This window comes from Lottia gigantea, assembly GCF_000327385.1.
Source record: "Lottia gigantea unplaced genomic scaffold LOTGIsca_23, whole genome shotgun sequence".
Lineage (NCBI taxonomy): Eukaryota > Metazoa > Mollusca > Gastropoda > Lottiidae > Lottia > Lottia gigantea.
In genome coordinates, this window is record NW_008708645.1 from 106228 (window position 1) to 120881 (window position 14654).

The 14654-nt window shown below is 32.2% G+C and overlaps 1 protein-coding gene across 1 annotated transcript in view; it reads left to right on the top strand.

Moving 5' to 3' along the window:
* Nucleotides 1–13333, top strand: part of LOTGIDRAFT_116243 (hypothetical protein) — a gene marked incomplete at both ends in the record, with an annotated part of 24674 nt that extends 11341 nt beyond the window's left edge. Inside the window, 17 exons of the mRNA XM_009054883.1 lie at nt 504–549; nt 652–808; nt 1500–1612; nt 2032–2130; nt 2753–2867; nt 3034–3128; nt 3537–3610; nt 4524–4676; nt 5224–5384; nt 5976–6087; nt 6648–6815; nt 8096–8180; nt 8679–8777; nt 9298–9465; nt 10364–10479; nt 11244–11438; nt 13045–13333. Of these exons, the coding sequence (XP_009053131.1) occupies nt 504–549; nt 652–808; nt 1500–1612; nt 2032–2130; nt 2753–2867; nt 3034–3128; nt 3537–3610; nt 4524–4676; nt 5224–5384; nt 5976–6087; nt 6648–6815; nt 8096–8180; nt 8679–8777; nt 9298–9465; nt 10364–10479; nt 11244–11438; nt 13045–13333 (2245 nt within the window). The remainder of the gene's footprint in view (nt 1–503; nt 550–651; nt 809–1499; nt 1613–2031; nt 2131–2752; nt 2868–3033; nt 3129–3536; nt 3611–4523; nt 4677–5223; nt 5385–5975; nt 6088–6647; nt 6816–8095; nt 8181–8678; nt 8778–9297; nt 9466–10363; nt 10480–11243; nt 11439–13044) is intronic.
* Nucleotides 13334–14654: the final 1321 nt, after the last annotated feature.

The following is a 14654-nucleotide window of genomic DNA, read 5'->3' on the forward strand; positions in this document are numbered from 1 at the left end:
AAGACTAGCAGTACTATTTTGAGATTGATATACCAATTTTCTTAAAAATATCGAAAAAATTCAAAAAACTTTTTGATTTGTTGGCTAATGAAGGCATGCAACGCCATACAGGGTGCAATGAGGAAACAACTGCCCTTTTTGATTTCCAACTGTTCAGAGATCTTTAATATGAACAGCCTGTAGCACACAGGGCCTCAGTTTATTGTACCATCTAAACGAAATGATGCTTTTTCCATGTCAATCCCTCTTACCTGCATCAAAGAAAAAATAAAAAAACAGAGTGTAAGAATCTTCACAGCATCTTTATCATATTATTAAACCACTACGCAAAAATTGGGATGGGATGATATACATTTGACTCTTGAAAATTGATCTGTATCATCCTGTTTGTTAATTTGAGTAAATTATGGTTTGTGTGGCTATCTATATGAGAAAAATCTTTAGAGTTTTTATCCCAATTGATGATTTTGGGACAATGTTGGTGAAGCTGAGAACACATTAAGTGAACTGAAGAGAATTTATTATGGTATTCTTTTGAAGTGTTGCAATGTTTTGTACTTTGTTATATAAGAAGTGTATTATACAATAATATATTCCCTTGTGTTTTCTGTTATATTTGATTATAGTTGATAATTTGAATGTTTATTTTAGACTGATTTTCTACTGGTTATGTTAAGGGATATGATTCATGCTTTCCCTCAGTTACGTGTTGTTTTGATGTCAGCCACAGTGGATACTTCATTGTTTTGTGATTATTTTGATAACTGTCAGGTAGTAGAGGTTTATGGAAGAGCTCACCCTGTTCAAGGTAAGCCTCTTTTATGTCTTTTCATTAGTTTTCTATTAGAGGAGGCCTGTTTTAACACCATGTTTTATGGATTTATTTTGCACTGGACAATGCATATCAGATGCATATTAATTAGATCTCAAGAGTGAAGCCCTTAACTGGTGGAAAACATGTAAAAACTGGCTTGTGAATGATATAGACTTCCTTTAGAAATTTAGTGTGATCATATAATATTGATGAGATCTTGGACAAGTGCGAAATTGCCAGTTTTTAAGTTAGTGCCCTTGACTTAGGAAAAACGAGTTAAAATTTGTTTGTGAACTCAATAGAGACTACAGTTTTCATCCGATTTTAATGAAATTTGGTGTGATCATTTATATTAATGAGATCTTGATCAACTTTGAATTTTGACTATTTCTTGATTTATTTTTTAGTTATTGCCCTTAACTTCTAAAATACCTTTAATATTTTATCATGAGAACACTGATTTGATATATTTTGGATTATTGCTATTGCTTAAAAAATAATTTCTGGAAATCTTAAATAACTGACAAATAATGCATTATGAATGTTTGTTGTCATTTAATGATGAACTCTATCATACTGTATCAACATATTAACATTCATTCTTTTCCTTTTGTTTTTAGAACCGTCTTCTGTGGATTGGAAGTAAAAGATAACTATGAAGAGATATCTTCTCTTGCTATTTCAGACTATTTCTTAGAAGATTGTGTACAGATGTTAAATTTTGTTCCACCTCCCCCTGACAGGAAAAGAAAAAGGGGTGGAGAGAGTGCAGATGGACCTGCTGATGATGAAAAAGAGGTAAAAAAAAAAAAAAAATTTCTTACAAATCTAGTGGACAGGTTTCTTACATGTACTGTGAGGGTCATTAACATTACCAATCGTATCTTAGATCAGTAACAGTTTTCAGAGCTTATGAATTCAGCTCACAGAATTATGCGATTTTCATACATTTCTGGACTTAAATCAACCCCCCAAAATGGTACATCTGTCCCTTTAAATAACATTTCAAACAGTGTAGTCCTGGGTGATATACAGGTATCATGATAAATACTAGAATTTATATTGGTAATAATATCCAGATAAGATTATCTACACAATGTTTACAAGTAATGTAATAGATGTTCACATACTTACTTTACTTTTTAATTCGAAAGAAACACAAATATTTTCATGTTGAAAGTGATTTCTTTGTAAGAAAAGTGTAAATTATATTTCAGGAAAATTGTAATGTTAATATCAGTAATGAATATTCACCATCAACAAGAGCTGCTATGGAAATGTTGAATGAAAAAGAAATGTCTTTTGAATTGATTGAGGTAACTATGGTATTCAGCCTCTTAGTTGACAAATATATGTATTGTAGTTGTCAATGAAGGGTTTTATTAGTTATTGCCCTGGTTATCCTTTCACAAAGCCTTCATAAATTATGTGTGGTTGTAAGTTCATACATAATCTGTTATGCCCCGTCACATTGGAAAGGCGTTCATACTGCGCTGCTACTGCGACAGAACATTAGCTTAATGTTGCCATAAGCATGGTATGATTGTGTAGGACATCATGCAGTTGTCGACCATATTCGCTGAGTCACCGCGTTTTTTGTATTCAAAATAAGCGCCAAGGTCTGCGATCTGTTCTGGAATGTGTTGAGAATGTCATGGGATCGACAATGTCGTCAGTGTTATAACATTCCTTGAGTGGTCATCTGCCTCAAGTTATTTTTTTTTAGGAATTGGCTTACTTATGAAGGGTTTGGGCTCCATCTAGCTTCTATTTGTCAGTAGTGATTAGAGCGGCCATCACCAAGATAGTGTTGAGGGTTAAAAAAAAAACAATCTGTATGTTTGAACGTTAATGATCTCTGAAGAGATGAGAATGAAAAGGTAAGTAAGTAAATATTGGGTATCTTATAGTATAACAGACTATGAAATTAACTTTCAGGCATTATTACGATATATTAAAGGATTGAATATACCTGGTGCAGTATTAATATTTTTACCAGGATGGAATCTCATCATGGCACTACAAAAATATCTTGAACAAAGTCAAGAATTTGGTAAGTTATGTGAAAAAAAAAGTTTTAATTATATTCAATATTTTTATTATTATTTATACTTACAGCCTGTTTGATGACAAAATCCAAATTGACACGGTCAAAAATAGACAGATGTTTCACTATTTCCACCTGTAAAATCTAATAATGATGTATTTAATGATTGCAGGAACCAACAAATATCGTGTATTACCCTTACATTCTCAGATTCCAAGAGAAGATCAAAGACGTGTGTTTGACCCGGTCCCACCAGATGTGACTAAGGTACATTTCTATTCATATTGTTTACGTATTATATTTATATGTTGAGCAGTCCCCTGTGCGTCATAGAACTCTTTTTGCTCTACTCCCGAATCTAGGATTCTCGATTTTTGTGGGAATTTATGTAAATAAATCAAGAGGAAAAAATTGAATGTTTCAATTGATAAACTGTGTAGACCATCAAGAAGTATATTACAAAAGTTGTATACAGCTTGTTCTTTGGGTTTCTCTTTCCCACAATTCCCTTATTTTTTTCCCTTTGATTGGATAAATACTACCATTGGGACAGGTTTTAGGTAGAAAACACTTCAGATTGCAATGTAGACTGAAAATATCAGAAAAAATATATGAAACTGTAATTTAATTGTTAATTAGATTGAATTTTTAAAATTAAAGATGTTACATTTTTAGATTATTCTTTCTACCAATATTGCTGAAACTAGTGTGACTATAAATGATGTTGTTTATGTCATAGATTCCTGCAAGTGAGTACTTTAATGTGTTATGGTTTGCATCTATACTGTTTGACACAAGACAAAATTCAGGTCATTGTCACAAAATTTGTAGCTTGTTTCCTTAGATTGTGTATTGCAATGTCTTTCAATCAAATGCATTAAAGGAATACAGTCAGCATTTTTAGGGATTGATTTGGGTCTTTATTGTGCTTTAATAGTCTTAAAAGTACTAAAACGCACTGAAATCGCATAATCCCTTCAAATATACCTCAAACTAGAAATTTCACTGTCTATTCCTAAATATGTGTTCTCTATATCTGGCATAGTCTCACTAAAATTTGAGTTGAATTTTTAACTTTCCAACGTGAATAATTGTGGATACACATGGATTTGAAGGCTCAGATTTTGACAATGAGCTGTGAACACTATTACTGATTATGTAAGCTAAAAAGGGAAACTAAAGGGCATTACACTTTTTTTTGTAAATAATTTTCATTATCAAAAACATTGAAAATTATACCTGAATATACTTCTAAAGTATGCTATCTTCTTGATCAAACTGAATTTGTTTTAAAAGGGTTTGGCTTCATAATTATTACTTGAAATCTTTACAATATGTAGGAGACATATTTCTCTACAAGTTTGCCGTTGTTTTCTAACAGCTTCTAAAAAGCATAACAAACATTAAGAAATTTTTACAGTAATTTTGGCGGTGAAAAATGAATGGCTGGATATTTTTAGTTCAAACTTCCAGATATGTTGAGGGACACATTTTTATAGATTTTGGTATATGGTTTTAACAAATTTGAGGACAAATTTTTTTTCGACCTACAAAAAAAAACCGGAATGCCTCTTTATTTTTTCTTTCTAGTTTTTTTTAAAATAAATTGACAGATATCTTACAGTTTCTTATACAATTCATTTATTTGATTTGTACTTTCAGAGCCAAAATGAAGTTGTTTACCTCTCATAATAATATGACTAATTATGCCACTGTCTGGGCATCCAAGACTAATTTAGAACAAAGACGAGGTCGTGCAGGACGTGTTAGACCAGGCTTCTGTTTTCACTTGTGTAGTAGAAACAGATATGACAAGTAAGTTTAAATGTATTATAAATGATATTTATCACTGTTGTAAAGCCAGTCATCTCTGAGGCACAAATTAGCACCTAACAACATTCTAACCATGTTTTAAAATGACTAAAGGTGCGGACACAGGAGCTGTCTTGGTCGGAGATTTTTGTCTCCGACTCATATCTAGAGTAAAATCTTGCGTGTGCCCATGCTTCCACAACAAGATTATCATGTCGCCGACAGATTTTATAATATAAAACAAGTTTGATAATTGTCTCTGACAAGACCACTTGTGTGCCCGCACCATTAGTTTAATGCAATAGTTTTATGGGTTTATTAGATTATGGAGGGATTGTGTCATATAGTTTTGACACCACAACAAAGACTTATTTTGGCCAAGTTTGAAAATTTATTTTTTGGTCATCCTAAGAGGAAGTATAGACCTACCTTTAATTTAGTAATTTTCTTAGACAAATGGACATTGTTGTATTTCATTATTGCATATTACATTCGTCTAATATATGAAGCAGTAAGAAGTAAAAATTAATATTTCTTATTTTTCTTTCAGGTTGGATCAACATACCACACCAGAGATATTCCGAACTCCTCTACATGAATGTGCACTGTCTATTAAGTTATTGAGATTAGGAGAAATTGGTACTTTCTTAGCAAAAGCAGTAGAACCTCCACCATTAGATGCTGTTATTGAGGCCCAGGCTACCCTAAGACGTAAGTTCACTTCTTGTAGTAAAAATTGGAAGTAAAATAAAATTCAAATTATTTGGCATATTTTAATTTTATTCAATGCTTAGCAATTCATGGATTTGATTTGGAAATGTTATGTAATAACATACAAAAGTAATTAATATTTAAGATAATTAATAGTTGATCTAACTTAAATGTGGATCAGGGACAGTGATGGCTTCAATTTGCACCATTCCTTTTTAATCAATCTTTTGTGGTTCCTGCAATTCTTCTATAAACTAAGTGTTTGATGACGTCACTATCCTGAAAGCCCTAATGTGATAAAGATTATTTTGAGATTAGTGACGTCATTAAACACTTAGTTTTAGTGGAATTGCAAGAACCACAGACGTCTGATTGAAAATTGGAATGATACAAATTGATGCTATCAGTGTCCCTAATACACATACAAAATTTAGAAAACCTCTTTACAATCCCTTTAAGTTAGATCAATTATTATTTATCTTGCCCAACTTTTATACCATTATTAGGGATTTGACACAACCATAGACCAAAGGTTGATATGCTCATTGTCTTTCAAATGAAAATTAAAATTTTGTGTTTTTTTTTTTATAGAAATGAGAGCATTAGACAGTAATGATGAATTAACACCATTGGGTAGAATTTTAGCTAGAATGCCAATTGAACCACGACTTGGAAAAATGATTATTTATGGATGTATTTTCTAGTGAGTATATCCTTTACATGAAGTTCATATTGTGAATTTTCTTCTTATTAATAAAATTAGGATTATAAAGAGTTTTTCTGAATTTTTATGCATTTCACCGACACTGATAGCATCAATTTGCCCAAATCAAATTTTCAACCAGACACTAATTGCAAAATGTGCTTTATCATATAAGTGCTTTGCGATTATTGAGGTCATAAAATGCTTAGTTTTAGTGGAATTGCAGGAACCACAGAAGGGGCTGCATTTTTTTTTAAAATATGAAAACACAGATGAAATACTTGAATGATTTATGAGTAAGGGCAATTCCTCTTGTATGAAACATTTTATTTTGATAAGTTAAAATTCACTGCTTCATACAAAGTTATTTGGATAAAGTGAAGCATACTTCCCATCTTTTTCTGGATATGAGGCATAGTTAATGAAAGATGTCTAACTGCTTGCTAAGTCAAATAAGTTTGATTTAACCATTAATGAGATTAATTGATAAAGATTTTTCAACTTGATGCATCTCGGGTTAGTTAGAGGAAAATATTAGAGGAATGTTATTTGAATTTCAGTGTAGGAGATGCTATGTGTACTATTGCTGCAAGTACAACGTTTCCAGAACCTTTTGTAACACAGGTTGACAGAAGAAGATTAGGTTGGGTGCACAAAAGTTTAGCTGGAAATCGTTGCAGTGATCATGTGGCTTTGTTAAATGCTTTTGGAATGTGGGAAGAAGCTAGGTATGTAAAAATATCTCAATGAAATCTTTCCGAACTTGTCTCGAAATGTAGACACAAGAATAAATCCTACTTGAGTAGAAGGCAGGCTGAAATAGATAAGTCATTTGAAGATCACATAGCGTGAGACTCTTTTTTTGGTTTTGTTTTAATGTTTCTAAATGAAATCGTGTAACTTTTCAAGTATTCTTTCTAACACCAGAAAACATCAGTTCAGATATTTGAAGCCATCTGATAGCTTCTTTTTCAGTTCCTAAATATAATATTTTTTCTACTCTCGGCCTGTGCATTCATGAAAGTTAAAGATAAAATTTGAATATAATAATGATGATTTGTATATTTATAGATGTGGAGGTGAAGATAATGAAATGTTACTATAATAATGATAATTTGTATATTTATAGATGTGGAGGTGAAGATAATGAAATGTTACTATAATAATGATAATTTGTATATTTATAGATGTGGAGGTGAAGATAATGAAATGTTACTATAATAATGATAATTTGTATATTTATAGATGTGGAGGTGAAGATAATGAAATGTTACTATAATAATGATAATTTGTATATTTATAGATGTGGAGGTGAAGATGATGAAATGTTACTATAATAATGATAATTTGTATATTTATAGATGTGGAGGTGAAGATAATGAAATGTCACTATAATAATGATAATAATTTGTATATTTATAGATGTGGAGGTGAAGATAATGAAATGTCACTATAATAATGATGATTTGTATATTTATAGATGTGGAGTTGAAGATAATGAAATGTCACTATAATAATGATAATAATATGTATATTTATAGATGTAGAGGTGAAGATAATGAAATGTTACTATAATAATGATAATTTGTATATTTATAGATGTGGAGGTGAAGATGATGAAATGTTACTATAATAATGATAATTTGTATATTTATAGATGTGGAGGTGAAGATAATGAAATGTTACTATAATAATAATAATTTGTATATTTATAGATGTGGAGGTGAAGATGATGAAATGTTACTATAATAATGATAATTTGTATATTTATAGATGTGGAGGTGAAGATAATGAAATGTTACTATAATAATAATAATTTGTATATTTATAGATGTGGAGGTGAAGATGATGAAATGTTACTATAATAATAATAATAATTTGTATATTTATAGATGTGGAGGTGAAGATAATGAAATGTTACTATAATAATGATAATTTGTATATTTATAGATGTGGAGGTGAAGATAATGAAATGTTACTATAATAATGATGATTTGTATATTTATAGATGTGGAGGTGAAGATAATGAAATGTATTTTTGTGATCAGAAATCTTTGTCAATGACTACATTACGTATGACATGTGAAGCTAAGGTAAGTGTTATTGTTTGTTCAGGAAGAGGATTAATTGTTAATAAATAATATCAAAGATAAAAATTAATAAGCATGAGCCAAAATTTCTCTTATTTCCTTGTTATGTGTTTTACATTTTACACATGATAACAGACAACACAATTAATGAAGTAGATTCGCATTTACCTTCTATATTTGAAATTTGTTATAACTCACAAAGTATGCATTCGTCACTCATAAGGATTTACATGAAAATAGGTCAATACTTCGTCCAATTTGTAACAAAAGTACTTTTTTTCTGCTTTTAACTTTAAAAATAAAGTATTAGGTTCTACAATTTACAAAATTTTCATTTTCCAAAAATTTAACATAGCTACTATGTGGACGTATCGTTATCTTGCTTGGCATGCTATGTTACATTATATTTTATTACTCTTCAACAGGTTTGCCTCGCATTTAAAAAATTTAATAAAATTTTTTTAGCATGACATTATCAGATAATGATTATCTTCATTGTAGAATCAATTGAGAGATATTTTAGTGAATGTTGGGTTTCCAGAAGAAAGTTTGATGCCACAGACATTTAGTTTTACTGGACCTGATAATAGATTAGATGTGGTAAGACTTAATTTTTTTCTGTTCACTACACTAACTACAGTATGTCACATCAATGGCCGGTGATTTTCTTCCTCCCAGACACTCCATGAGTGGCAAGAACCTCCACAGAGTTGCTTCATCTTGAAATCACCCTTGACAAATGTCCCTCCATTAAGTAAGTCTGTCCCTTATTTATACTCTCAGTGTCGGGAGGCTGGCGCCAACAGTTTGATTTGGTACTGAAAATATGATTTCTATGATTTTCTTCATTACCTGTAGGAGAAAAGAACGTCTGTGGTTCCTGCAATTCCACTGAAACTAAGTTTTTGATGACGTCACTAATCACAAAATATGCTTCATCACATACGGCCCCTCCCGATTAGTGACTTCATCAAACATTTAGTTTAAGTGGAATTGCAGGAATCACAGATGTTTAAAAATTGAAATGGTGCAAATTGATGTTATCAGTGTACCTGATACACATAAAAAATTTAGAAAACCTCTTTACCTAACAACCTTTTCCAATTTCTATTTATTTTAGGTAATAACGTTATTATGTATGGGTTTATATCCTAATGTCTGTTATCATAAAGAGAAACGTAAGGTTTTAACACAGGAATCTAAAGCTGCCCTGGTTCACAAATCTTCAGTCAACTGTAGTAATCAAGAAATCAAGTTTCCATCTCCTTACTTTATATTTGGTGAAAAGGTAAGTGAACATGGTGTAATATGCCTTCATCTTTATTTGTAGATGAACATGGAACAATTCTTGCCGGACTTTGACATATTATTCAGTATCACCTCAAAAAGTCCAAAATAAGTGTATGACTGAAGGTTGAATATTTCATACTGGTGATTGTTACACTATCATGGGTGCAGATCGGCACAACTTCTTGTGGCTTATTTATATGATTATAAAAATGTATAACTCGGTGCTCAAAAACGGTTACAGGACTCAAGCAACAGAGTGGAATTAATAATATCTATAATTTATCAAACTCTCTCTCGAAATGTCAGTAAATAGGGTCGTTTTGAACTATATGATTTTCAGAAATTTCTGGGGGAGGCCCTCTATACATTTGTTCTTGTTTCAAAATCCTTTAGGGAGCCACGGTGGCTCAGTGAGTAAGACGTTTGCTCGCTAACTTGAAGGTGCAGGGTTCAATTCCGCCATTGGTTGAGATGATACCTTAGGATTTTTTAACCCGGTTTCCCCCTGTCAGTGATGGAGGTAAGAGGGGCTGACATGGAAAAAGCGTCCCCGTGCGCTACAGGCTGTGTATGTTAAAGATCCCTTGACAGTTGGAAATTGAAAAAGAGCAGGCTAATGCCGCTGTTCTGGCAAAATTTCTCTCATTGCACCCTGCTTGAAGTTGCCCGTCTTTATTAGCCCATATAGAGCAGAAAAGTAGGACGTTTAAATTTGAACTTCAACTCCTGTAAATGTGACATTAGATCCATCGTCTGTAAGAATCAAAATTAATGCATTCAACAGCCACAATACATTTCAAGATGACCCAGACGTGTTGTTACATGATTCAAAACATACCATACACCTGTGTATATCACCTGACCTGTCTTTTTATTGAAAATTGTTTTTCTTCCAGATTCGAACACGTGCAGTATCTTGTAAACAAATGACAATGGTAACTACTATACAGTTGTTGTTATTTGGAGGAAGAAATGTGAACTTAGAAGGAGAACTAATTGTACTAGATGGATGGTGAGCTTTTAACTTTTGACAATCTGATTAAAGGGGCAGTATCAAGATATATCTTATGTTATACCTAGAAAATTTTCTTTTTTTATAAAACATGCTATTTACATGAAAAACAGACTGTTCCTATTTTTAAGTAAGCAGCTTAAACTAGTTTTAAGCAAAATAGATTCCAAATTATAGAGAAATATATCTCCATTAAGGTTTCAAATAAAACTTGTATCTGTTCACACTGAAAGCGATATCAAACCAATTTTATATAGCACCTTCAATCTGGTAGTGTCACACTATACATTCTGAAGCTATTCGATGCAGTACAAAACGCATCACAATGAGAGAGCTATAACCACATGCCCTGGAACAGAAGCGAGTGTGTAAATAGCTACTGCCCTAATTGTCTTTTTTGATTACAGCAGTCACACTCCCTGTCGGAAAGCATGATGGATAACCCGCTTCCATTAAACCAGGTTGAAAAAGGTTTGAAAAAGGGTTTTGGTAAGAGCGGTTCAAAGCGGTTTCAGTGTGACACGTTAATGTACTCTAAGTTTTTAAAGTGCATTCAACCCTCTTAGAAACCCTAGTGTAAACACAATTGATGAGGCCCAACATCAAAACTAGTTAAAGTTTGGCACCGGGGAACAAAAAAATATCCCTGGTAAATAGAAAAATTTATATTTAGAGTTATTTGCCATGTGAGAAGCGTAACCCATGCTTTATTTGGCCATGTTCTTACACAGAAAATTTTTAACTCTGATTAAAACATTTTTCAGGATAAATTTTAAGATGGATTTTAATGTAGCTGCTAAAATTGTGGCTTTAAGACCAGCATTAGAAGCTTTAATAGTGAGAGCAACCAAGGAACCTGAAGGAATAGCTGAACCTGGTGAACAGGAAGAGAGTCTTTTAAAAATCATCAGAGATTTGTCGAGACCTAACGCTGGCAAGTTTGGTCTTGATCAAGATAAGTAAGTGAACTTATTTCAATCCTAGCCAAGAATTTCTTGAAGGTCAACTTTTTTGCTTTGCCATCTCCAAATTTTTCATAATTACCATTATCAAGATCAAAAAGATTTTCAGCAAAATGGACTGGTATCATCTTTTATTCAGACTACAATATTATGGACTGATTGTGTTAATTGTTAGACAAGGAAGAGTAAAAGGACTAGGCTGCTAATCTCAACACGATATTAGCGCTAGGATGTCCTTAGGGTCCTAAGGTCTTGACTTCTAACACTGTTTCTAGGATATCCTTGTGCCATGGTCATTTCATGAATACGAAGCCAGAGGATTTTTTGCTGATTTTCAGAATGGTGCTGTATTGTTGAAAGAAACATGCAACATAATGTACTCATTATAAATTAAATTTTTATACCCATCTCTTTACATCAAATTTATATCATTCTACAGGCCACAATATACCTACAAGGCCCCTAATAGGGTCCGTCCATCCGGCCAGAATTGCTCGTAAAACCTCTAGAAGCCATAATTCTTGACCGATTTGGACGAAACTTGGTATGATGATTTGCAATCACCCAAGGAATAACCCTATTGAAAATCAGAAAAGGAGAAAAATATTTATTATGAATTTGTTCCTGAAACAACAATTTTTAGCATGTAAACATTCTATAAGACACATTTCTCGCTTGATTTCGACAAACTTGGTAATATTATTGAAGAAGTGTATGACTGTAAGTTGAATATTTCATACCGTTAATTGTTACTGTTCTGCCAAATATTTTTATTTAAAATCAAAGCTGCCAGTGGGCGTATATTGCTTTGTCTGGCAAGATATCTTTATTTATTTTTTTTTTTCCAATGCAAGAATAATGTATGTTAACATTTCATGCTCACTGTACAATTTTTGTATGCCCAACCCACCCAAGTTTGATAAAATATAAGTCTCATACAAACCATTTCATGAAATCTTTTACTGATGCAAATTTAGTTGTTCAAGGACCAAATAATGTGGACACCATTTAGCACAACACATAGTTAAACAGTCAAAAAATACAAAATGTCATGGAAAAACTTAAAAGGATTGTAAAGAGGTTTTCTAAATTTTATATATATATATATATGTGTAATTGATGACATCACTAATTACAGCAAATTGATGCTATCAGTGTCCGTGATACAAATAAAAAATTGAGAAAACCTCTTTACAATCCTATTAGTCCAACTATGGTAGGAAAATATCTTACTTGCTCACTCTTCGTTGTACAATTTTTGGATGGATTTTTTTTTAATTTTGGTTTTTAAGTTTATTGTGAGACAATGATCATGCCTTTTGAATTGTGATGATTAGATAATTTTTTAGTGAAAGAGTGAAATTGTCGTCACACTTTCCGTGGATTTATATGATCACAGCAGTTGAAAATTTCCAATATTTCAATGAATGGTCTATGAGTTATTGCAATAATTTCTTATACTCTGAAAAACATTATTTTTTAAGTGCTGCTGTGGGCGTATACCATCTTGCCTGGAAAGTTATCGTTAATCTAGGACAGGCGTTACAGGGTTTTAATAAGTATTATTGTTACTTTAATTCTTGCCATATTTTTTTAGTTTCAGCCCAAATTACAGAGGAATCAAGGAACCAAGAATGAGTTATGCAGATAGAGGAGGTAGAGGAAGGGGGTTTGGAGGAGGTGGTTATGGTAGCGGAGGTGGTTTCAGAGGTGGTTTTGGTAGAGGGGGTTTCAGAGGTGGTTATTGTAGCGGAGGCGGTTATGGTACCAGAGGCGGTTATGGTAGTGGAGGCGGTTACAGAGGTGGTTATGGTAGCGGAGGCGGTTACAGAGGTGGTCATGGTAGAGGAGGTGGTTTTAGAGGACGTGGGGGGTTCAGAGGAAACTATTAACTGATTGTGAAGGCAATTGGATATCATTACTTGTCTTTTCATAGATAGACACAAAACTATGATTGAATATTATATTCATGTATTCTACAGCAACAGTTTTAAATTATTCATCTTTTGTATTCATGTCCAAGCAATAGATATATAATTTTTGAATTCTGTTTTTTACTGCTGTTTCTGTTTTTTATTTAGCTTGTTAACACTCTAGGGGTCACAATTATTGACAGATTATGACAAAACTTTGTGAACTTGTTTATTATCACTCAAGCATGATGACTGTTATTCAAACAAAAAATATTTGAGTTATGTCATGGAAAAACCTTATATGTTCTGAAAAAACAAAAGGTTGAATATAGGCCTACTCTTACTGGTGCTGATTGGCATTCTGACAAAAAATCTGTGCCCGGCAGGCTATCTTTTATGTTGTCTAACAAATTTAAGATGAGATCTGACATAATTTCATCTGTGTATTTTATCATGAGTTTTTTACGTTGAATATATTGATGAATAAATAGAATTATGAGTTCAATAAAAAACATTTTCAATTCATTCAGACTGAATTATGTTCCCCAATTAAATTAAAGAAAGATTACAATTTCCGTTTTGTTGTTGTTGATATTTTTAGTCTACATTGTAATCTAAAGAAGTTTTCTACCAAAGGCCTGTCTCAAAGGTAGTATTTTAAACCAATCAAAGCTGTCATTTAAAACCTGTTTCTTGATAAAAAAAAAAAAAAAGGAATTGTGGGATAAGGAAGTCAAAATGGCTGTCATATTGCTCTACTCTAGGTTTCAGCGGGCAACAGAATCTAAGATCCTTGATTTGTCATTAAAATACGATTAGGACATTAATGCAATCGACATTCTAGTAAAGGTCGCTATTTAATAGAATTCACTTTGAAGAAGACAGTTTAATACTCTATTGGTGACGATTTTATTTCAACAAAAATTTAAAAATACGGTCATTACCGAAATTGATATTTATAAGCCTCTCGTTATTTTGGTAACAACTCGTAGGTGTAGTTTAGTTTTCGATCTTCAAATAAGTAAATAATGAATATGCATCCATATACGAAGTCAACAATGGCGTCTGCTAATATCCCGAGCACTTTTATCGTTATTTAATGAACCCAACACTATTTTATAATAAGTAAAGCAAAACAACGTGTTAAGATCATTTTATTTCCATGATTCATTATCGCCGAGTTAACTCGATGTTATCGCCGAGTCCACCGACGACCTTGGTGACTAGTAACTATCGACTGATGAACCCCAAGTTACCAGCATTAAACATTTGCATTTTTCCAGTGAAAACATTTACCTTT